Raw genomic sequence first — 24,956 nt, forward strand, 5'->3', positions numbered from 1 at the left:
GTGACAAAGTTGACCAATGGTGCGACCGATGGCGTGTCACGTGACAAAGTCACACGGCCAAATCGACCAATAGCGCGACCGATGGCGGCTCACGTGACCGAGTCGACCAATGGCGCGACCGATGGCGGCTCACGTAACCAAAACACGTGACCAAGTCGACCAATGGCGCGACAAATATATCGATATAAACAACAAAAATGGCCGACGGGGGATGAAAAGGAGCACCGTAATAACCGGATTATTGTAATAACCGGGTATCGTACTAAACGGTACTAATTATACATAAAAAGACTATAAATGCGCAAGGGAAATGAAAATAGTATCGTAATAAGCGGTACTATCGATATAACCGATATCGATATAACGAGACTTTACTGTATTTAAAGCTATCCATAACCTTGCCCCCCATACTATTTTGACCTTATTCAAATTTCTATTCCCTCTCGTTCCCTCAGATCATCTTCGTCATTCCACCTCTGTGTGCCCCCTCTGTCACGGTTTGCAAGGTGGTGATGGCGGGTTCGGATCCCAAAAAGCAGGCAGGAGGGAGCAGGAGGTTGTTTGACAAATTGTATTAAAATAAAGGTCAGCAGTAACAAAATGTAAAACATCAAAATGATTGAATGGAAAAAATACAAAGTAGCAAAAGAAAACCAAGTGTAAAAGTCCGCCAAGGTTAAACAAACACGTACACAATGCATGCAGCAAACAAGCAGCAAACAAACAATGAATCGGCACCGGATGATCGTGCCCGGTGTCCTTTTAAGTGTCATTGATTATAACGACCAGCACCTGCGAGGCTGCCGGCAGGGCTGACGTCGCTACCCGCTGGTCGCCAATCTGATCGGGACGACCAGCACCTGTGCAGGTGCAGGCGGGGCCGACAGCGCCCCCCGTTGGTCGCCAACCAGATCATGACAGTACCCCCCCTTCAAGGGGCTGCTTCCAGAAGTCCCAACAGTCTCCCAAAAGGTCCACTCGCCAGGGAACGGTCGGTGGACAGGGCAACCGCTGCCTCTCCAGCATACGACGGGCGGCGGCCTGATGGGAACGGGACTCGGCCTGGGGTGGACGAAGACGCGGCACGGATCGTCGTGGGCGTGAGTGCGATCCCTCTCGCACGTTCACGCGACGGCGCATGGCTCTGCGTGGACGTCGAACTGCCAGGCGCAGAATGGCACCCCGTACGGCCGTATGGGACCAGGTCTCGGTCGGACGCCGACGTGGGCGTGAACTGCCCGGCTCCGGGGGAACGAGACCAGTCCAGAGCCGCTCCGGGATCCAGCGGTGAGTGGGGTCTCGGACTGACGTTGACGCGGAAGTTGCACGGCTCGTCGTGGATGAGACTCAATTCGTCATGCACGACGGCAGCGTGGCTGGACGTGGGCGTGCAATGCCAGTCACCCAGTGTCACCCTGGACGGCCACCTGGAAGGAGGTCTCGGCCGGACGTTTACGTGGACGTTGCGGCTCGTCGAGTGATGCAATTCAAACGCGACGAGGCTTGCGCTAACGTGGACGTAGCATTGCCAGGCACAGGGTGGAAATGAGACGGGTCCGATGTACCTGCGGGATCCGATGGTTGGCCGATTCATTCTGTCACGGTTTGCGAGGTGGTGATGGCGGGTTCGGATCCCAAAAAGCAGGCAGGAGGGAGCGGGAGCTTGTTTGACAAATTGTATTAAAATAAAGTCAGCAGGAACAAAATGTAAAACATCAAAATGATCTGAATGGAAAAAATACAAAGTAGCAAAAGAAAACCAAGTGTAAAAGTCCGCCAAGGTTAAACAAACACGTACACGATGCATGCCGCAACCAAGCAGCAAACAAACAATGCATGTTTTTGGAGTGTGGGAGGAAACCGGAGGACCCGGAGAAAACCCACACGGGTCCGGGGAGAACATACAAACTCCACACAGGGAGGACCGGGACGCGAACCGGCGACCTCTGCACTGTGAAGCCGGTGTGCTAACCACTCGACTACCGGGCCGCCCTATTATTATTATTATTATTTTTATTATTATTATTTTATTATTTATTTAATTATTATTATTTATTATTATTATTTATTATTATTATGATTATTATTGAATAATGTTCAGAAAAAGGTAATTCAACAGTGTTAAACATAACCTTGTTCCAGCATTTGTGGAACTTGTTTCAGCCCTGCAATTCCAAGTGAATGGTTATTTGCCCAAACTGTAATTTGTGTGTTAGTGTGATATGTGAATCTTCTGTATTGAGAGTACTCAATTACGAGAGAAATAAATGATGAATAATTATTTGCAAATTGTTTGATTGTGGGTTTGTAATTATGGATTTGGTTTTATTTTTTATTTTTTTTATTGTATTTTTTTTTCTTTCTGTTAAGAGCTGAAATTTGAATCACTAGTGTCATTTGACATGGAGGCAAATTAAGTTGAAAGCTTGCTCATTTCGATTCTTCAGTCAAGTCAAGGTATCTTTGTTATTGACATCATCTTCAGCTTCTGCCCACGCCCAACTGGTGCACGTGCACACGAGACAGGCAGCTTGCTCTTCCATATATGGTCCTAACTTCCTTTCCCGACTCGTGGCTTGGGGGTGAGAAGCTGAGCATCACGTCTCTCGCACGCGGCTCTTCTCCCAGTTCGCAACACCGCAGCTGCTACAACACGTAATTAGGTTAAATAGGAAAACTTAGAATTGTGACTTATTGTCTTTGCCACTTTCTTTTTTTGTTCTTGTTAATTTCTCTCGTCGATCAGGGGGGGAATGGTCCGCGTTTTCTCCTCGGGTCGTGTCCACTTCAGCATGGGAACTGCGGCGTCCAAAAGGAAGAATCTGAGGAGTGATGCCATATCATCCGTGGCCGCAAAAGTTCGGTGAGTCGCTACAGTTGTGAACTCATTGAATGAAAATATCGCAGTATAATGTGTGAACTGTTGCAGGACATCGTGAGTGAGGATGAGAGCTTCTAATAATTATGGGAAAAACATGTAGTGGTCGCAACTTGTCAAATAAGAGACGTGCCTTTCTTTTACTTTGGTGTTTGTATGTGTGTGTGTGCGTGTGTGTGTGCGCGCGCGTGCGTGTGCGTATGCGTGTGCGTGTTTGCGTGCGTGTGCGTGCGTGTGCGTGCGTGTGTGTGTGCGCGCGGTGTGTGTGTGCGTATGCGTGTGCGTGTTTGCGTGCGTGTGCGTGCGTGCGTGTGTGTGCGCGCGTGTGTGTGCGTATGCGTGTGCGTGTTTGCGTGCGTGTGCGTGCGTGTGCGTGCGTGTGTGTGTGTGCGTGTGTGTGTGTGTGTATGCGTGTGTGTGTGTGTGCGTGTAGGTGTGTGTGTGCACGTGCGTGCGTGTGCGAATGCGTATGTGCGTGTGTATAAGTTACCAGACCAAGAAAGACCATCCACACATTACATTTGCATCGAATACACTGAGTGTAAATTGGGTATGTGTGCATTCAGAGACATGAAATGTTTCACATTTTATTTTATTTTCAGAATATTGTACCGTAGCTGACAGTAATTGGATTTAGTTGACTGCTCGCCTGTCTTGTTCATCACTGAAAATGATTAGACTTCTACCACACCTTGAAAGTCCCGTAAGGAAATATGCGTCGAATACTCACTGACAGGTATCAAATAGTATTTAAATTACAAACTAGTTTTAGGCTAACAGAGGTAGTTGCATTGTTTTAGATTCATGTGCAATCATTGTACCTTGACATTTTTTTTTTAATTTAATAACGTAAACATTGGATTAGTGGACATTTTACAAGACTAAGATATTCCAAATGCAGTAAACCATCCCAAAGAAAAGTAACCCCAAAGGTACAATAACAGAAGAAACACCAACATTTACAAACAAAACTTATATTTTAGGTTGTTTCTATGTAATGTATGTTTCCAACGTGCAGTATTTAGAATTGACTTGCTGAGTGCCAACTGTAATATACTCCAGCTGGTCTCAGTGGACTTGCATTAATTGTAACATCATTTCATTTTCAATTGATGCGGACTGCAACTAAACGTCATTGTGTCAGAACAGTGTGTTCTCGGTTTAAAAGCCGTCTGTAATGCGCTTTGATTTGTGAATTCGCAATTGTCCTAAAGAAGCCTTGAATCTTTCACGTGTGTGACTTCTATTAATTTCAAATTTAGTTATTTGTCATTCTTCTCAACTTTTTACATACATGTAGTGTTAGTTTCACAAAATTGAAACTTGTGTATCTGATATTTGTATGTGCCCTAAAAAAATTTATTTACTGTTTGTGACTTGACAATTCCGTTATTGTGGATTAGTCATACAGCACTGTATTGTAGACTACAACACTTTTGTAAAATTTTAAGTTATGTGCAATAGGCCGTTGTACTAGAGCTCGAAATGTAAATTGACTTCCTCTACTTTCTTATTTGGTGTCAAATATTCATTGTAACATCACAGCAATGAAAGGATAAATGTAATGACAATGTATTGGAATATAGACTGCTTTGCATGACATTGTACTGTATACTTTGCATAAAGTGTCATTGTAAAGCTTAAGCGTAAGCCTTAATACTACTCCTATGCACTGAAAGGACTAAGTGAAGACTTGAGTTGAAGGTGAAAGAGCTTAATGTGTGTATTAATTGGGATGGATTTCTGCCGGAGAGGTGATGCAAGTAATGCCTTGGGCTTTTAGGAAATTTCTTGAAACAATTCTTGTATCTAAATGACTTTTGGAAACATAAAACATTTAAGGAAAGATTCTCACCATTGATTTCTACTGTATCCTTACCAACTCTCTTTCTGGCCGTCCATCTAATTGCAATTAATTCATTTACCCAAATATGAATTTAAGGGATTTCAAATTAACTCATTCACTGCCAGACATGCAAAAATATGTCCACTCCATGCCAGGGTTTTTGTCATTGACACTGGAATTGCAGGACCCACAGAAGATTGAGTTTTCGGACTACATAAACATACAATGCAGCCTAAGAAACTTTAGACTCTCTTCGTTCATTAGAAAAAAGGGGTAATTCCTGAATTACATGGGTCTGTAGTTATATGAGCTTGAAATGAGGGCGGCTGTCCAAAATAAAATCTAATATAGTCACATTGGTTTGTATAGCGCTTTAACAACCGCTGAAGCTGGAACAAAGCGCTAACATGGAAATAAGGGAAATGCTTCCCCCTTGTGGAAGGGAAAAAAAAACGATGACTGAGGCCATAGCCAGAGCCGGCTTGGCCAGCCACCCAAACAAGAAAAAAAACAAAACCCGAATAAATTCAGGAATGTATTTTAGAAACTCTTGACATTTGTTTTCAGGAGCGGGCATCATCCATGACATACAGGGTTGCTGCTGATCGACTGTCGGGGCTGTGTGTTTAGCCAAATATCCTCTCTGTCTCTCCACTAAGGAGTCCAAGATGGCGCCCGAGTAGGCAGCCGTCAGCAAGTGCTCTCATGAGCCTTGCTTTTTTTTTTTGTATTGTTTTGTGTTTTCTTTTGTCACTTTGTGTCGTTGTGCGTCGTGTGGAATGGATATGGATTGTTTTTCAGCATTTTTGACGACGACAATCATCAAGGAGGAGGAGGAGACTGTGCTGAGCGGATGCGCCTTTTCGGCAGCATGAATATGCCAGTACTGTTTTTGAATGGGAGGAATGTCGGTGCCATTCGACTGTCATCGCTGGACACCACAGGGGCCATTGTGCTTTTTTGCCCCTGTGATGGGCAGCATCTTCACAGCCCCGTTTTGTTCAGCGGAAGGTCGGTGCTGTTGGACAATCGGCGGCTGGATGGATACATGGCTTGAGGAGCCCGCAATAAGAAGGAGGGCCGATGCGTATGTGGAACTGTCGCGGCTTGGAATTAAAGTGGATTTATGTGGGACAGGAGATGTGAGACAATCTCTTCGTCAATGGATGCTACAGCTGCGTGTTTGCTTTCAACATTTAGCTTGTAGTCGACGTGCACATTCCACCATGATGTCCCTGATCCACTGGTGAAGAGACGCTTTGATCCTCTCCTCTTTCATGTGGAACTGCTTTGTGAAACAAAGAGGGTACAGAAAGTGCTTCAGAATGAATGACTCTCTGTGTCTTTGTGTTGTCATGTTATTTGTTATTTAGTTTTTTTGTTCTTTTGACTTCAAGACGGCGCCGCGAGAGTGGCTGCCTTTCCAGCAGCTCATGTATTTTGTTTTTCTACTTTCATTCCTTTCATAACTTTGCTGCTGTGAAATGTAAATTTCTCAACTGCGAGACTAATAAAGGCAAATCCAATCCAATCCATTAGAAAACCTGGGGCATATGCATCAATGATAGTCTGACATCTAGTCATGCAAACTGAAAGAACTGTTTAGCATGCAGCTTTTCCTACAGCATCTATTGGTGACAGTCTTTTGAGACATGGGAGACTCAGTGATGCACCTTTGTTGTCATTGGTTTTGGACATTGTGGTGCCGTGCATAAAGTACATGCTCATAATGAAAACAGAACACAGTTGCCATTGAACTGTCGATCAAACTGTGGCTCTTAACAATCAGATTTTGAGTTGGCAACCTAAAAAGGGTACCAACGCCTTCTTGAAGGTGCTGGTCAACACGGAGTTTTTGCAAACTATGATTGGCTAGTGACTAGCCAATCATAGTTTGCAAAACCTGCTGTGATTACAAGCCGCTCGTGTCAAAGCATACCGGCCAGAGCTAGCACACTGTGTCTGTAGCGAGTTGCATAAGCAAATATATTCTGCTGATTTAATAGTAGTTTTGTCAACCCACAATGGCTGAAGGAAGAGAAGAAATTGATTTGTTTGGAGATTTACTGTTAAAGCCATTTTCAAGACGGACTTTTCAAGAAAATAAAATGGACATCATTAAGAAAGGTCGGTGAATTATTTCCTGGGTAATGGTGCCCTCTAGTGGGCTTGTAGTAAATTACACCACATTTTTTTCTGTCTGGATGGATTCAGATGTAGCACTACTGAAAGCCTCGCGATGAAATCCACGGCCCGCCACTGGCTTACAGAAAATAAGATACTGGTTCTGTGGTACAGGGTCCTTTGCAGCTCTTTGTATTTCTGCATTCATATATAGTTCAGTTGCATGAAAGCATCTGCCCCCACCACAAAAGCAGCTCACGTGAACAAATGCACAAAACCACAACTTCTCAAAAGCAAAAATCATTGTCCCTTCTCTCATATTAACGGAGGCTCTTATATTTGCCCCTCCAGCTTTTTGAGCAATTGCTCAATAATGTCTCCCACTAGGAGGCATCTATAGGCCACACTGTACAGCATATAATTTTAATTTAAAGCAGATTCTTTACTTACAGACAGTGTAGGTGTTCAAATACCTGACATGTTTCGGCGACCACTTCCGCCTTCGTCAGAAACATGTCAGGTATTTGAACACCTACACTGTCTGTAAGTAAAGAATCTGCTTTAAATTAGATATCAAGTAGACAGGATGAACTTAGTACAACGATGTACAGCGTATACATTGACGCGTCTCTCTTCTCCACAATAATGTGGTGGAGTTATCAAATTTGAGTACCTACCAAGCATATATTTTCCATTTTTTGGCTCATTGTCTTTATCTATTGTCTCTTGTCTTGTTTAATACAAATTCCTTGCTTATTTTTCCTATCATCATCCCACTTCCCACTCTGCGCTTACTTTCTATTTTGGTCTTATAGACGCTTGTCACCGTATTTCTTATGCTCACTCCTCCCCCTCCATGTCACATGGCTGAAAACATGCAGGAGGAAAAAAAAATCCAAAAGCACATGGCAGAGCTGCTGATTGTACAGCTGCACTCAGCCGTAGAAAGATTAGGCACAACCGGACAGTTTCATCACACTACTCTGGCCGTAGTAACGTTTTTCCTCGTTATTGTGTGCCATTCGAAAAAGACTAAGTGGAGGAACTCACTGCCATGTGATTCAATGGAACAGATGTATTGATGACAATAAGCTTTTGGTTCATACCAAGTTCATGATATTTTTTTTCATGAGCTAATTTTTACGATTCAGTTTACATGGAGATGAATTATTATCTGATCTGTCAACCAATAAACATCTAAAAACGAAATCATTTCTCTTCTATAAATAAATATAAATATAAATCAATTCTCTTCTATAAATCCCATGCCATGGGATTTTGTCTATATATTTTTTTGGAATTTGCCATGCCTTGTACTTTTTAGACCCAATTCCTGTTTAATATTTGAAACTGTCTGGCAGGAAAGTGACATTGTGTTCAGGATAAGTCAAAATCATAAAGTCCTGAGCTGACTTTGAATATTGTGTTGCTCTGTCCTCTGTGAACTGGGCTGTGAGCATGTTGACATCACTCTCTTCAGAGGCCAGCATATGGATTTTTTATAAGAAGTGCTCTGAGTCATGCAGATAGATTAGGGATGATTGCATTTTCTTCCTCGTGTCCTGCCTCCTTCTCCCCCCAATTCATCCAGGCCGGGAGGGGATTCTTCACAGGAAATGCCGCCGCTGCACGTGCAGCCTCATATTTAATTACTTAGAGTGTCATAGCAAGGAGGCATATAGGCTACAGCGTCAACACAGCTATTCCATTTGACTGGATCCCCAGGAGATTTATGTTTGAGTGCTTGTCGACAGCTTGCTGTACAGTGCATGTATAACCTATTTATTTATATGTGTGCTGCGCAGTACAACTGTAAAAATCTACCTATTGCAATGCTATATCAGTGTAGCATGACTAATCACGTAATTTTTGTACACGTGTGTCTGTGTGTGCATGTGCATGCATGTTTGTTTGTTTGTGTGTGTGTGTGAGAGAGAGAGAGAGAGGGGGGGGGGAGTGAGAGAGAGAGAGAAAGACCTTCACAATTTGCAGGATGTGTCCTTGAGTGTTAGTCCTGTGGGAGGGTCAACTAACTCGGGAATCTAAATAAAATTCTACATCAAAATAAAATGGCTACAAATTGCGAACAGCAAATTAATTCAATGATATTTGAAGGGCAACAAGGTACTTGAGTTGAGAGGGGCACATATACATACTATGTTTCACAACACGATTCAATTTTTATTAAAGTCAATTTTGGTTATCAACTTCAAGTCAAACTTTCTTTTCGTGGAGTATCTTGTAAATATGTTTCATTATACATACAGAATTTCTCTGATGAGTATCCAGCAGCGTTGTATTTAATACAGACTAAGAAGCAAGTTTTGTTCTCTAAAATTTGGCATAAGTGGCTGACAATACTCTGTTAAGTGTTTATGGCACTAACATGTTATCAAAAATATCTGAACCTGTTTCAGAGCTGGAAAATACAAATTAGCAAACATCCCTAACCATCCTATTTACTATGCAGATGGAACAGCCATAAGAGCTGTAAAGGGAATTTACCAATAAGTGGGAGGCTACTGTTATTTTCGTTGGGTATTTCAGTTCGAGTTTCGGCTCACAAAACTGTGTTTTGAACATCTTTCAGAACAATGTCTATTTTCAAATCCACTTGATCCTAACAAGAGTTGCCGCGGTGCTGGAGCCTATCCCAGCCATCTTCGGGAGTAGGCGGAGGGCACCTTGAACTGGTTGCCAGCCAATCACAGGCCACAAACAGATAAACAACCATTCACTCGAGGAACAATTTAGAGTGTGCAATGAGACCACCTTGCATGTTTTCAGAATGTAGGAGGAAACCTGAGTGGGAGTGACCTGGTTGGATAGGATCAGGAATGAATATATGCAGCCTAAGAAACTTTAGACTCTCTTCGTTCATTAGAAAAAAGGGGTAATTCCTGAATTACATGGGTCTGTAGTTATATGAGCTTGAAATGAGGGCGGCTGTCCAAAATAAAATCTAATATAGTCACATTGGTTTGTATAGCGCTTTAACAACCGCTGAAGCTGGAACAAAGCGCTAACATGGAAATAAGGGAAATGCTTCCCCCTTGTGGAAGGGAAAAAAACGATGACTGAGGCCATAGCCAGAGGCCTTGGCCAGCACCCAAACAAGAAAAAAACAAAACCCGAATAAATTCAGGAATGTATTTTAGAAACTCTTGACATTTGTTTTCAGGAGCGGGCATCATCCATGACATACAGGGTTGCTGCTGATCGACTGTCTTTGGCTGTGTTGTTTAGCCAAATATCCTCTCTGTCTCTCCACTAAGGAGTCCAAGATGGCGCCCGAGTAGGCAGCCGTCAGCAAGTGCTCTCATGAGCCTTGCTTTTTTTTTTTTTGTATTGTTTTGTGTTTTCTTTTGTCACTTTGTGTTGTTGTGCGTCGTGTGGAATGGATACGGATTGTTTTTCAGCATTTTTGACCACGACAATCATCAAGGAGGAGGAGGAGACTGTGCTGAGCGGATGCGCCTTTTCGGCAGCATGAATATGCCAGTACTGTTTTTGAATGGGAGGAATGTCGGTGCCATTCGACTGTCATCGCTGGACACTAAAGGGGCCATTGTGCTTTTTTGCCCCTGTGATGGGCAGCATCTTCACAGCCCCGTTTTGTTCAGCGGAAGGTCGGTGCTGTTGGACAATCTGCGGCTGGATGGATACATGGCTTGAGGAGCCCGCAATAAGAAGGAGGGCCGATGCGTATGTGGAACTGTCGCGGCTTGGAATTAAAGTGGATTTATGTGGGACAGGAGATGTGAGACAATCTCTTCGTCAATGGATGCTACAGCTGCGTGTTTGCTTTCAACATTTAGCTTGTAGTCGACGTGCACATTCCACCATGATGTCCCTGATCCACTGGTGAAGAGACGCTTTGATCCTCTCCTCTTTCATGTGGAACTGCTTTGTGAAACAAAGAGGGTACAGAAAGTGCTTCAGAATGAATGACTCTCTGTGTCTTTGTGTTGTCATGTTATTTGTTATTTAGTTTTTTTTTGTTCTTTTGACTTCAAGACGGCGCCGCGAGAGTGGCTGCCTTTCCAGCAGCTCATGTATTTTGTTTTTCTACTTTCATTCCTTTCATAACTTTGCTGCTGTGAAATGTAAATTTCTCAACTGCGAGACTAATAAAGGCAAATCCAATCCAATCCATTAGAAAACCTGGGGCATATGCATCAATGATAGTCTGACATCTAGTCATGCAAACTGAAAGAACTGTTTAGCATGCAGCTTTTCCTACAGCATCTATTGGTGACAGTCTTTTGAGACATGGGAGACTCAGTGATGCACCTTTGTTGTCATTGGTTTTGGACATTGTGGTGCCGTGCATGAAGTACATGCTCATAATGAAAACAGAACACAGTTGCCATTGAACTGTCGATCAAACTGTGGCTCTTAACAATCAGATTTTGAGTTGGCAACCTAAAAAGGGTACCAACGCCTTCTTGAAGGTGCTGGTCAACATCGGAGTTTTTGCAAACTATGATTGGCTAGTCACTAGCCAATCATAGTTTGCAAAACCTGCTGTGATTACAAGCCGCTCATGTCAAAGCATACCGGCCAGAGCTAGCACACTGTGTCTGTAGCGAGTTGCATAAGCAAATATATTCTGCTGATTTAATAGTAGTTTTGTCAACCCACAATGGCTGAAGGAAGAGAAGAAATTGATTTGTTTGGAGATTTACTGTTAAAGCCATTTTCAAGACGGACTTTTCAAGAAAATAAAATGGACATCATTAAGAAAGGTCGGTGAATTATTTCCTGGGTAATGGTGCCCTCTAGTGGGCTTGTAGTAAATTACACACAATTTTTTCTGTCTGGATGGATTCAGATGTAGCACTACTGAAAGCCTCGCGATGAAATCCACGGCCCGCCACTGGCTTACAGGAAAATAAGATACTGGTTCTGTGGTACAGGGTCCTTTGCAGCTCTTTGTATTTCTGCATTCATATATAGTTCAGTTGCATGAAAGCATCTGCCCCCACACAAAAGCAGCTTACGTGAACAAATGCACAAAACCACAACTTCTCAAAAGCAAAAATCATTGTCCCTTCTCTCATATTAACGGAGGCTCTTATATTTGCCCCTCCAGCTTTTTGAGCAATTGCTCAATAATGTCTCCCACTAGGAGGCATCTATAGGCCACACTGTACAGCATATAATTTTAATTTAAAGCAGATTCTTTACTTACAGACAGTGTAGGTGTTCAAATACCTGACATGTTTCGGCGACCACTTCCGCCTTCGTCAGAAACATGTCAGGTATTTGAACACCTACACTGTCTGTAAGTAAAGAATCTGCTTTAAATTAGATATCAAGTAGACAGGATGAACTTAGTACAACGATGTACAGCGTTTACATTGACGCGCGTCTCTCTTCTCCACAATAATGTGGTGGAGTTATCAAATTTGAGTACCTACCAAGCATATATTTTCCATTTTTTGGCTCATTGTCTTTATCTATTGTCTCTTGTCTTGTTTAATACAAATTCCTTGCTTATTTTTCCTATCATCATCCCACTTCCCACTCTGCGCTTACTTTCTATTTTGGTCTTATAGACGCTTGTCACCGTATTTCTTATGCTCACTCCTCCCCCTCCATGTCACATGGCTGAAAACATGCAGGAGGAAAAAAAAATCCAAAAGCACATGGCAGAGCTGCTGATTGTACAGCTGCACTCAGCCGTAGAAAGATTAGGCACAACCGGACAGTTTCATCACACTACTCTGGCCGTAGTAACGTTTTTCCTCGTTATTGTGTGCCATCCGAAAAAGACTAAGTGGAGGAACTCACTGCCATGTGATTCAATGGAACAGATGTATTGATGACAATAAGCTTTTGGTTCATACCAAGTTCATGATATTTTTTTTCATGAGATAATTTTTATGATTCAGTTTACATGGAGATGAATTATTATCTGATCTGTCAACCAATAAACATCTAAAAACGAAATCATATCTCTTCTATAAATAAATATACATATAAATCAATTCTCTTCTATAAATCCCATGCCATGGGATTTTGTCTATATATTTTTTGGAATTTGCCATGCCTTGTACTTTTTAGACCCAATTCCTGTTTAATATTTGAAACTGTCTGGCAGGAAAGTGACATTGTGTTCAGGATAAGTCAAAATCATAAAGTCCTGAGCTGACTTTGAATATTGTGTTGCTCTGTCCTCTGTGAACTGGGCTGTGAGCATGTTGACATCACTCTCTTCAGAGGCCAGCATATGGATTTTTTATAAGAAGTGCTCTGAGTCATGCAGATAGATTAGGGATGATTGCATTTTCTTCCTCGTGTCCTGCCTCCTTCTCCCCCCAATTCATCCAGGCCGGGAGGGGAGTCTTCACAGGAAATGCCGCCGCTGCACGTGCAGCCTCATATTTAATTACTTAGAGTGTCATAGCAAGGAGGCATATAGGCTACAGCGTCAACACAGCTATTCCATTTGACTGGATCCCCAGGAGATGTATGTTTGAGTGCTTGTCGACAGCTTGCTGTACAGTGCATGTATAACCTATTTATTTATATGTGTGCTGCGCAGTACAACTGTAAAAATCTACCTATTGCAATGCTATATCAGTGTAGCATGACTAATCACGTAATTTTTGTACACGTGTGTCTGTGTGTGCATGTGCATGCATGTTTGTTTGTTTGTGTGTGTGTGTGTGTGAGAGAGAGAGAGAGAGAGGGGGGGGGGAGTGAGAGAGAGAGAAAGACCTTCACAATTTGCAGGATGTGTCCTTGAGTGTTAGTCCTGCGGGAGGGTCAACTAACTCGGGAATCTAAATAAAATTCTACATCAAAATAAAATGGCTACAAATTGCGAACAGCAAATTAATTCAATGATATTTGAAGGGCAACAAGGTACTTGAGTTGAGAGGGGCACATATACATACTATGTTTCACAACACGATTCAATTTTTATTAAAGTCAATTTTGGTTATCAACTTCAAGTCAAACTTTCTTTTCGTGGAGTATCTTGTAAATATGTTTCATTATACATACAGAATTTCTCTGATGAGTATCCAGCAGCGTTGTATTTAATACAGACTAAGAAGCAAGTTGTGTTCTCTAAAATTTGGCATAAGTGGCTGACAATACTCTGTTAAGTGTTTATGGCACTAACATGTTATCAAAAATATCTGAACCTGTTTCAGAGCTGGAAAATACAAATTAGCAAACATCCCTAACCATCCTATTTACTATGCAGATGGAACAGCCATAAGAGCTGTAAAGGGAATTTACCAATAAGTGGGAGGCTACTGTTATTTTCGTTGGGTATTTCAGTTCGAGTTTCGGCTCACAAAACTGTGTTTTGAACATCTTTCAGAACAATGTCTATTTTCAAATCCACTTGATCCTAACAAGAGTTGCCGCGGTGCTGGAGCCTATCCCAGCCATCTTCGGGAGTAGGCGGAGGGCACCTTGAACTGGTTGCCAGCCAATCACAGGCCACAAACAGATAAACAACCATTCACTCGAGGAACAATTTAGAGTGTGCAATGAGACCACCTTGCATGTTTTCAGAATGTAGGAGGAAACCTGAGTGGGAGTGACCTGGTTGGATAGGATCAGGAATGAATATATCAGAGGGACAACTCATATTAGAGGCTTTGGAGAGAAAGTCAGAGACGCCAGACTGAGATGGTTAGGACATGTCCAGAGGAGAGAGAGTGACTATATCGGTAGAAGGATGCTGAGGCTTGAACTGTCAGGCAGGAGACCGAGAGGAAGACCAAATAGGAGGTTTATGGATGTTGTCAAAGAGGACATGAATATAGCTGGTGTGAGAGAAGAGGATGCACAAAACTGGGTTAGATGGAACACACTGATTCGCTGTGGCGACCCCTGAAGGGAAAAGCCGAAAGGAGGAGAAGAAGAAGAAGAAGAAGAAGAAGAAGAAGAAGAAGAAAAGGAGGAAACCTGTGTACCTGGCGAAAACCCACACAGGACGGGCGGCAATATGGAAACACCACTCAGGGAGTCTGTAGCCTGGATCAAATCCATGACCTCTGCACTGTGAGGTTGATGCACTAAACAATGGCCCATCGGGCTGCATGGAACAATCTTAATTATATATTTATTTCGTGCTTTAATTGTTGGAACAACATTTCCCCATTGTGGTACTATTAAAGGCAGTTGTAATTCAGGGGCTGCGAGGAAAGCCGGTTTTTCTCCATCTTTACTAAAAGACGATTCCCTTTTTAAAGTGTGATTGTGGTCACAAAATGGAAACCTAATACGTATTTGACAGTTGACCATTTTACATGTATTTTATGTGTTTTAACAGAGCTACAAAAGTATTTGGGGATTATTTGTCCAATACAAATTCAGAGAACCGCAACAGAGCAGGTGGGTGACATTATTTGACCATGTTGTTTTACCTGAATGTTTTACCCCTCAGCCTGACTCCCCAACCCCCGCACCCCCACCACCATTTGTGCAATTTCTTATGAATGGAATGTTTTCAAACTAGGCTATCTCAATTAACATCAGTGATCTTAGACTTCAAGAATGTCATTCTGGGTGAATGGACAACATTTGCAAAGTCACATTCCTCAATCTTCCAAAAGGAAAGTTGCAATATGTTATGTTGTTTGGCAGGTGATTTTACCAACGCCATTTTGTCTAACGTTTTCCATTTTTACGAAGCCAATATAATTGTATTCTGAAGCTATGGGGTTAATTTTTGTACTTGCATTCACTGACTTTCTTATTCTTATTTTTTTTTTCTGTAGATCATCTGTTGTCTGACACAATCCTTGGCCATACCTGTGACTCTCCAGACAGCAGTCACATGTACAATAACAATCTGCCACCACAGAGCAACGCTTTACCCATTGTAAAACCGAGCAAGGCTGACCAATCCAGTCATAGTTCCCAGATACAAGTCCAACCTCAGGCTAACCCACTCAAAGCTCAGCCACCTTCAAAACGTAGACTCTCTGCTGAGCGAAGTCTCTCCACGGACAACCCACCAAGTGCCAAAGACGCACAGGGATGTATGACAGTGAAGCCAGCTAGGGTGTACACGATCACAAAAGAAGTAAGGATGACTCTGGGCCAAAGCAGTGAAGTAAGCCTGGAATTGGAGGTGCTAAAGTGTGGCAAGGATAACTCACTTTCCCAAGCGCAATACGAAAACACTTCTTACCCCGACCAGCAATCATCCGCATCAAACCGGGGTAGCCACAACCGTAGTAGCCAACACCGCAGTTACCATGGCCACCAGAATCGCGGGGGCCCTTTGTCTTCATCTCAGTCACTGCAGAGCTCTGACAGTGCTAGTAATATCCGAGATTGGGGAATGAGGAAGAGAGGATCAAGAGATGACAGCACTCCAGATTGTGTGGCCTGCATTCGTGCTCCGTGTCAAAGTCAGCGCTCCCTGGACCTGGATACCTCACCACGGAATGGGAGGAAGCATCTTAAGAAACTGGAGAGGATGTACAGTGAGGAAAGACCATCTACTGATGACAGGGGTAATGCATGTCAGAAGTCATGAATGGTCATATCATAATAGGTAATTATCCATCCAGTAATTTTATTTGCTGCTCATTCAGTTCGACATCACAAGAACTGACCTGACTTATTATCAAAAATGCCGAATCGGTGGCTAGAAAAAAATGGTCATACCCGCTATGAAAATATTTGTAGCAATAACTCCATTAAAATTTAATGAATTACCATAGTTGTTTCCAGAATGCTTGAGCATTTTGGTGAGGGTGTTGTTTAATGAATCATGACAGATTGAGTATGTTATGTGTTTATCTGAGGTTTATCTATATTTTAGATGAATTATTTTCCAAAAAGGCAACACTGTGACCTCATGGTGACCAGGTCTTCCTTATAGTTTTGAGGTTCATGATTTGAAACTCAGTCCGGGGTGTGTCCTGATCAAATTTAACTCCTATACTCTCCAAGCAAAGCAAAATTTATGATGGATGTATTTACAGGTTCACAATATTTTATTTTAAATCTGTCTTTCATCATTGGAATGTCAGAAGATACAGTATACCTTACTAATCCCGAAAAACTTCTGATTCAATTTAAGAGCCTTATACACCTGAATAAAACTATTCTACTTTCTATTTTTTTGTGATTACAGAAGATAATTCTGATAGCTGGTTCCCCAAAGAGAATATGTTGAGTTTTCAGACAGCAACTACTACCATGCAAGCGTAAGTACAGCATAGAATCTATATTTCTTTTCTGTATCGGTTTTCGATCAAGTTCCTGTAAAATTGATAAACTGGATTATAGCACGAGTGGGCCTTTGGTGGCCCACAATAGCTTGCCAAACCACAAAGTGCAGTTTTAATATATTTATTGCTTTTACATTTTATTGTGATCTTATGATCGCGTGTAATTTGTTTACATTTGTAATTTAGTATCCTGTATGAAAGATGAGGTATGAAGTCATTCACCAAAAAATATTTGGGTGAGGGATCATGCTGCCCGCGAACTACCACGTGATGCATTTCAATTGATGCCGACCGATTATTTGGCTGGCCGTGCTTCTGGCTTACCTTAAAACTTGTCTTTTTCCACTTCTTTCTCCGTGGCGGCTTTCCAAATCACGACTAGAATATCGTGAGTAATTCCTTCACTCACTCGCACTGCATATTTGGCTTCTTGTTTGTTTCTCTTCAAGTACCACATCTTGCACCTTTTTGTTTTCTCCGTCCATGTTTGCCTCTTGTACCTCTGTGCTATTCACTTTATTTTGTACTCTTGAACCACATTGTTTGCTGGACTGAGTATTACCATCAGAAAAAGATGTGCACAATTGTTACAATAAATCTGCAACATATTAATTCTCCTCAAAAATCAAGAATGCCACAGTGATGCTAGATGAATACGCAGTCCTGGTTGGAAAAATATATTCATGCTGATGCATGAAATGTTGAGAGCACATCTTTGTCACCATCAGGAAATTGTTGTTGCATCTGATGGATACGAGAACATGTGCCATGTGTAGGAAACATGACTAAACTCAATGTGATAAATCTAGAAATAACATAGAAATAACTATATTCTTGTGACAATCTCATGATAATTGTCTTGTCCTGTCGGCATTCTTGAATAAAATATGAGACTTGCTTGGCAGCAAACAAACAGCATCAGGAAGACAAATTGTTTCATGGGGTAAAAGCAGGTCTTTTCACAGGCTGGGCAGTATTAATATTCACTGTGCAGATGTTTCTTGTGCATTGGTGGCTCTTGTCAGTCAAAAGCTGACTGATTACTTGATATTTGACACACAGTACCACTTGATGCTCATTCTGTTTGACATACCGACTGAGCCATTGCTGTCCTCTTCAGGATTAAATGACAGCAATCACTGACCAAGATGTGCAATCCTTCAAATCATTTGGTCAAACTAAATCTTGTCTAAAATTATCGGTTATCGAGTTCTAATACCAGTAACTAGTCAATGAAACAGTTATCCTGAAATAGAAGAAGAGTAGGACTACTAAATGTATTTTTCAAGTTAAAAAACATGTCGCTTAGCTCTCTTATTGTCTGTTCCCTTTTTTTGTATGGCTGTGTGGTGTGTGTGTGTGCGTGTGTGTGTGTGTGTGTGTGTGTGTGTGTGTGCGTGCGTGTGTCTGCGCACGTGCGCGTGTGTGCGTGTCCGTGTGTGTGTGTGTGTGTTTTCTGTACTGTATGAAATGTGTATTCTGTAAAAACATGTGAATCCTTAAACAACTCTCAGTACTATGTTCACCTCAACTCAACTCAAAACGATTCACTTTTCTCTTCAAGGTAAAATTATGATGGTGTAAAATATCAGTTCAGACGTTTAACCCTTGAAATAACTTTGGTTCAGACAGAAAAACTGATCAGGTCACATTTAAACGTAATTTTACCTCCCCACCCTGCACCAGGTACATGCTTAACACTTTGACATTCTGGCAGGGCGTTCCGGGGCATTGCCGAGAAAAAGAGACGGAAAAGAGAGCAGGATGCTGCCACCGTGATCGAGAGGTACCCTGTGCTGGCTTTCCTGTGCTGTCCTGTGTAAACCTAAATTGCCAACTGAACAAGAACCCTGTCGCACAACTACAAGCTCACTTCTTGCCTATAAAATATGGTTTACCCCTTTCCCTAAAGAAACAATGTTGGTTTTTCAAAGCTACCTAATAATCAGAATCATACTGCAACTACTACTACGACTATGACTGCTACTACTACTACTACTACTACTTCTAAGACTACTACCCACATTATATCGATGAGAAGGTTTCTTCAGCCGTCATCTGTACTTTTTGAAGCTATCGGACCTTTCGCTTCTTATCCAAGAGGCTTCGTCAGCGAACTAAAGTCTGACTGGTCGTATCGGCCCTATTTATATATCCCTAATGTCTGGACATGGCGGCGCCGGACACAGCTATGATAGGTCCCTACTCTCAGGTTGGGGGTAGCAGAGGACCACTCCCTGTGGCCCCACTGATTGTTCCTACCGACTGCTGTCAGGCTTCACAATTCCCAATGATCACATGTGAGAAAAAAAAAAAAAAAAAAAAAAAACTGGACACTTGTAAATATGGGTTGCTGCAATATATCTAAATGCATTTCTTGATTCTGCACTATGTACAGTCTTGTTTATAGAACGGTTTTTGCACATCTACATTTGCACAGCATACAGTTGACATTCTTATTTTGTTATGCTTAGAATATCTTGTTTTCTATCCTTTCACTCCCACCCCAACCCCATCCCTCTTCAATTGCTGCTGTGGACTGCAAATTTCCCCATTGCGGGACGAATAAAGGTATTCTGATTCTGATTCTGATTCTGAGTTGCACCATTGGTGGCACCCAATGACAACTGTGAGACAATGTGCTAAGTATCAAGCATCAGTCTCCAATGTGACAATGCAATACAATAAGAGTTGTACAGTTGTTGCAGAAAATCATTTTAAAATGACCAGTCACATTATTTGTAGTACAACAAGTATGCAATTATGCAGATGTCCTTGAGCATCTCAATGTGGCTAATGCTGTGGAATATCAATCAGTGATAGTGATTCAGCTGAGTACAGTACTGGAGCTACAATGAACGGTAGTGCTGTTCCACAGGGCTGTGCAATTAAAGAGCCACAATACAGGTAGATTTGGGTTACTGTTTATAGAGTTAATGGTTAGAGGGGAAAAATCTGTTTAAGTGTCTTCTGAATTTTGTGACCATAGATATGGTCGAGATGGGCTTATTTGGGAAATGGCTTGGCTGCGTCCTCAATTTGGCCCCAAAAAAAAAAAACAAGACAAAAAAGCATGTTTAGTTCAGCCAGACCCTTATACAGTAAAGTCTCGTTATATCGATATTCAAGGGAGTCAGAAAAAATATCGATATAACCGGGACTATCGATATATCCGACCCTGTTTGCATGTAATTTTCTCCGTGCGTGCATAGAAATAGTATTGATATAACCGGGACTATCGATATATCCGATATCGATATAACGAGACTTTACTGTATTTCACTGCTTGGGGTAGAGAACTGTTTTCTCAGCCTCTCTGCGTAACTTCTCTTTGCTATGTTCATTTCCTTCGTCAATTGTTTTTGGCCGTGTTTGTACAATACTGGATCTCGACTTCTAAATGCAGCCTCTTTCTCTTTTCAAAGTTGCCTGCGCTTTGGAGTGAACCATGGTTTGTTATTGTTGAAGTAGCGGTAGGACTTCGTTGGTGCACACATGTCCTCACAGCAACTGATGAATGATGTTACAGTGTGTATTCATCCAGTGTGCCCATTTCAGTATTACATAGTTTCAGTATAGTTTTATTTCGTATAGTTTCAGTATTTAGTATTAGTATTATTGTTAACAATTGTAGTGGTAGTAGTAGAGTAGTAGTAGTAGTAGTACTAGTACTAGTAATAGTAGTAGTAGTAATACGATGAATATTGTTATTGACTTAAAATATCATCACATCATTAAAAGGTATACTGTGTATGATGAGCTACCACAGCCTCGTAACACCAGGAAAATCAAATATGAAAGAAGGAAAATGCACGATGGTTTTGCAGTTCAAGGTGTCCCCTACCAATTGCCCAAAGTCAGCTGGAATAGGCTCCAGTATGCCAGTGACCCTCGTGAAGATTTAGATAATGGATGGCTGAATGAACGAATGTGACTTTCTTTTCAAAGCATATATCAAAAGCAATGTGTGCCTTTCAAAGAGCATTAATTCTTGACAAGATCATTTGAAATTTGTGAGAGGGACATTAGTGACACAAATCATGTTATAATATTGATAATAACTTTTAACATTTAGAAAATGGATTTACTCCATGAGGCTCGTCACAGAATGACTTTGCCATTGTTGTAGTTTTGGCCTTTGTGCACCACAACGTGAAAGAGATTTGAATTAATATACTCAAGACATGATAGTGTAACAAAAGTACTGGTTTTCAGCAATGCCCAACTGTGTATCTGAAATATATTTGGACAATTAAATGTTGTATAGGTAACACCTAATTCTGAATATTTTGATTAAAAAAATACAGGAAATGTCTGCTTGAAATGCTTTTCCTGGCTTTATTCTTCACGTGTTTGTGGGCCTTGCTTCCTTTGGTCTTTTCTTTCATAGATAAAAAAACAAAACAAAAAAGTGATTCTCTTTTGGGTTCATATCAGGGTACTGACTGTGTCAAATATTTTACACAAAATCACTGGTCATAGCTGATGCAACTAGGAAATTGAATTTGAGGAGACTACATGGTGGAACTGTGGTTCAAGGAACTCATTCAATATTTTTACTTAATGCTTCATATCAGTGTTCTTCTTTGAGAGTGTATAGGGTGTGTCGGAGGGGAAGTTTTCTTTCCATGTTTTAAACCAGGAAAGGGAAAATGTTTCTTTGTGCATCTGTTTGTGCATGTGCGAGGACCTAATCAGACTTCGAAAGACCAAGCTTTTAACACAGAGGCGCACCTCATTACGATTTACAATTACCTGTGAGAATATGTTCTCCCCGGACCCGCGTCAGTTTTCTCCGGGTCCTCCGGTTTCCTCCCACACTCCAAAAACATGCATGGCAGGCAGATTGACCACTCCAAATTGTCCCTAGGTGTGAGTGTGAGAGTGACTGTTGTATGTCTTTGTGTGCCCTGCGATTGGCTGGCAACCAATTCAGGGTGTCACCCGCCTCGTGCCCGAAGACAGCTGAGATAGGCTCCAGCAACCCCCGCGACCCTAATGAGGAATAAGCGGTACGGAAAATGAGATGAGATGACATGAGAATATGCAAGGATTTATTTATTTCTTTGCTGCAAATGTCACAGTGGATACACACACATGCATTTGACACCAGACTGGGTGTGTGGGTGTGAAGTGATTTTAAAAGCTGTTGTCACTCAGTAAAAAGTGTTTGCTGACTGATAGATCCTCCCCGCCTCTGATTCATGCCTCTATTTTAAGCACAACTCCCGCAGTCAGCAAGACGTGGATTGCCTAACTATATAGGCTAGATGCACAAAAGCTTAAAATATCAAATAGAAATGGATTTGGTTTTCAAAAAATACTCACAAAGTAGGTCAGGTGAATTTTGTGTGTGTGTGTGTGTGTGTGTGTGTGTGTGTGTGTGTGTGTATGTGTGTGTGTGTGTGTGTGTGTGTGTGCGCGCGATTTCAGTAATTGTGGAATCTCCCGTTTAGTTCTATCATCGTAACGAATCAGTCCTAATTGACGGATAAGTTACTTGAGTTTGATTTGCTTGACACCGACCAATCACTCTCAGGCATGTCATGTTGAATCTTGAGGTACTTTAAGGCCATACATGGTTCAATTTCTAAACCTTTAAAGGCAGACCCTCTGGTTAATTTCTTGCTTCTGAAATCTTTGTAGTTTTTTACCTGATATCTTACCTGATAATTACAGATATGGTTGTAGTCAGTTAAAGTACTGTTCGGAAGCACAAACATTTTCACACACGCACACACACACACACACACACACACACACACACACACACACACACACACACACACACACACACACACACACGCGCACACACACACACACACACACACACACACACACACACACACACACACACACACACAGGCACACACACACACACGCACAAACGCCCGGGCACGCGCACACACACAGTTTTATTTTGTGTCCCTTTAGTGTTTGACGGGACCTCATGGAATGACACAATACGATACAATACATTATAGTTTACTGTATATAGCGCTTTAACAACAGCTGAAGCTGTAACAAAGTGCTTAACATGGACAGCTATCATACACAGGAAATAAAGCAGTCACAATGATAGTAGAAAACACCAGGGAGTGAACCCAAGATCCAGTCAAAATCATGCTGAGTCGAATGCCAAAGAGTACAAGTGAGTTTTGAGACGGGTTTTAAAGACCGCCAGCGACGGGGCTTTGTAAATGTTCAGTGGCAGGTCATTCCAGAGAGTGCGACCAGCAATGGATAAGGCTTGATCCCCTCTGAGCCTCCATTTAGTTTTCGGCACATCTAATAATGCCTGGTCAGCAGACCTGAAGCATTGGTAAGTTGTTTAGGGGTGGATGAGATCAGAGAGGAGAGAGAGGTCAGGAGGAGCGAGGCCATTTAAAGATTTGAAGAGAAATAAGATCTTGAAAATAAATCTAAAATTGCGCCTGGCAGTCGACGTCCACGCAGAGCCATGCGCCGTCGCGTGAACGTGCGAGAGGGATCGCGCTCACGCCCACGGCGATCCGTGCCGCGTCTTCGTCCACCCCAGGCCGAGTCCCGTTCCCATCAGGCCGCCGCCCGTCGTATGCTGGAGAGGCAGCGGTTGCCCTCTCCACCGACCGTTCCCTGGCGAGTGGACCTTTTGGGAGACTGTTGGGACTTCTGGAAGCAGCCCCTTGAAGGGGGGGTACTGTCATGATCTGGTTGGCGACCAACGGGGGGCGCTGTCGGCCCCGCCTGCACCTGCACAGGTGCTGGTCGTCCCGATCAAATTGGCGACCAGCGGTTAGCGACGTCAGCCCTGCCGGCAGCCTCGCAGGTGCTGGTCGTTATAATCAATGACACTTAAAAAGACACCTGGCACGATCATCCGGTGCCGATTCATTGTTTGTTTGCTGCTTGTTTGCTGCATGCATTGTGTACGTGTTTGTTTAACCTTGGCGGACTTTTACACTTGGTTTTCTTTTGCTACTTTGTATTTTTTCCATTCAGATCATTTTGATGTTTTACATTTTGTTACTGCTGAACTTTATTTTAATACAATTTGTCAAACAACCTCCTGCTCCCTCCTGCCTGCTTTTTGGGATCCGAACCCGCCATCACCACCTCGCAAACCGTGACAAAAATGTATAAAGAGCCAGTGAAGGTATGCTTGAGGAGGTGTTATGTGCGCCCTCTTACGTGTACCAGTCAAGAGTCGAGCAGCAGTATTCTGGACCAGCTATAGAGACGCTTCATGGAGGATTGGCTGACTCCAAAGTAAAGTGCATTGCAGTGATGCAGCCGAGATGTGACAAAGGCATAAATTACTGCTTCAAGGTGCCCATGAGAACGAAGAGGTTTAATTTTAGCCAGCTACCTATGATAAAAGAAGATTGATTTAACAACAGCACAAATTTAATTTAAAATGTAGACTTTGCTTCTTGTGACTATAATTTTGGAAACCGCTTGACATTGTCATTTGTCTGTGTTAGTGTCAAACACGCCCTATTTTCACCCCTAACAATTTACTCCAGGTATGCTGTAATAACAGACATTTTGAGACTTAGTCCTTTACCACTTCATGAATTAAGGTTTGAGTTTGAGTAGTCCTCACCTGAATCTTAATTCTTCTCCAAAGATATTTTTGGACTATGTTGTAGTTTGCAGATGACAGGTCCTACAAGTGTATTGGCCCTATCTCTCAAAAATTGGGGTATCGATATGGTTATGAGGTCTCCCGGTGCATTGTGGCTTGATCAATGTACACTGTGCACTTACTTTTGTCGACATTCCATCAGCTGCAGCTTCACATGCTCATTATTTGTGTGTTCTTCTGTGTTTTCAAAATATTTGACAGGGTCTATATGTATTTTTTTCTGATCATGGTGCATCTTCCTGACATGTCCTTTTTTCTGTTCCCAAA

General features: G+C 42.2%; 1 protein-coding gene across 1 annotated transcript in view; it reads left to right on the forward strand.

Moving 5' to 3' along the window:
* Nucleotides 1-2,597: 2,597 nt before the first annotated feature.
* The window catches only part of nsmfb (NMDA receptor synaptonuclear signaling and neuronal migration factor b), a 44,740-nt gene continuing 22,381 nt past the window's right edge, over nucleotides 2,598-24,956 (forward strand). The window contains exons 1-5 of the mRNA XM_088994987.1: nucleotides 2,598-2,863; nucleotides 15,148-15,209; nucleotides 15,596-16,339; nucleotides 16,966-17,038; nucleotides 18,780-18,848. Of these exons, the coding sequence (XP_088851113.1) occupies nucleotides 2,754-2,863; nucleotides 15,148-15,209; nucleotides 15,596-16,339; nucleotides 16,966-17,038; nucleotides 18,780-18,848 (1,058 nt within the window). The 5' untranslated portion in view covers nucleotides 2,598-2,753. The remainder of the gene's footprint in view (nucleotides 2,864-15,147; nucleotides 15,210-15,595; nucleotides 16,340-16,965; nucleotides 17,039-18,779; nucleotides 18,849-24,956) is intronic.

This window comes from Hippocampus bargibanti, linkage group LG04, assembly GCF_051943395.1.
Source record: "Hippocampus bargibanti isolate YZ-2025 linkage group LG04, ASM5194339v1, whole genome shotgun sequence".
In the NCBI taxonomy this organism is placed as follows: Eukaryota; Metazoa; Chordata; class Actinopteri; order Syngnathiformes; family Syngnathidae; genus Hippocampus; species Hippocampus bargibanti.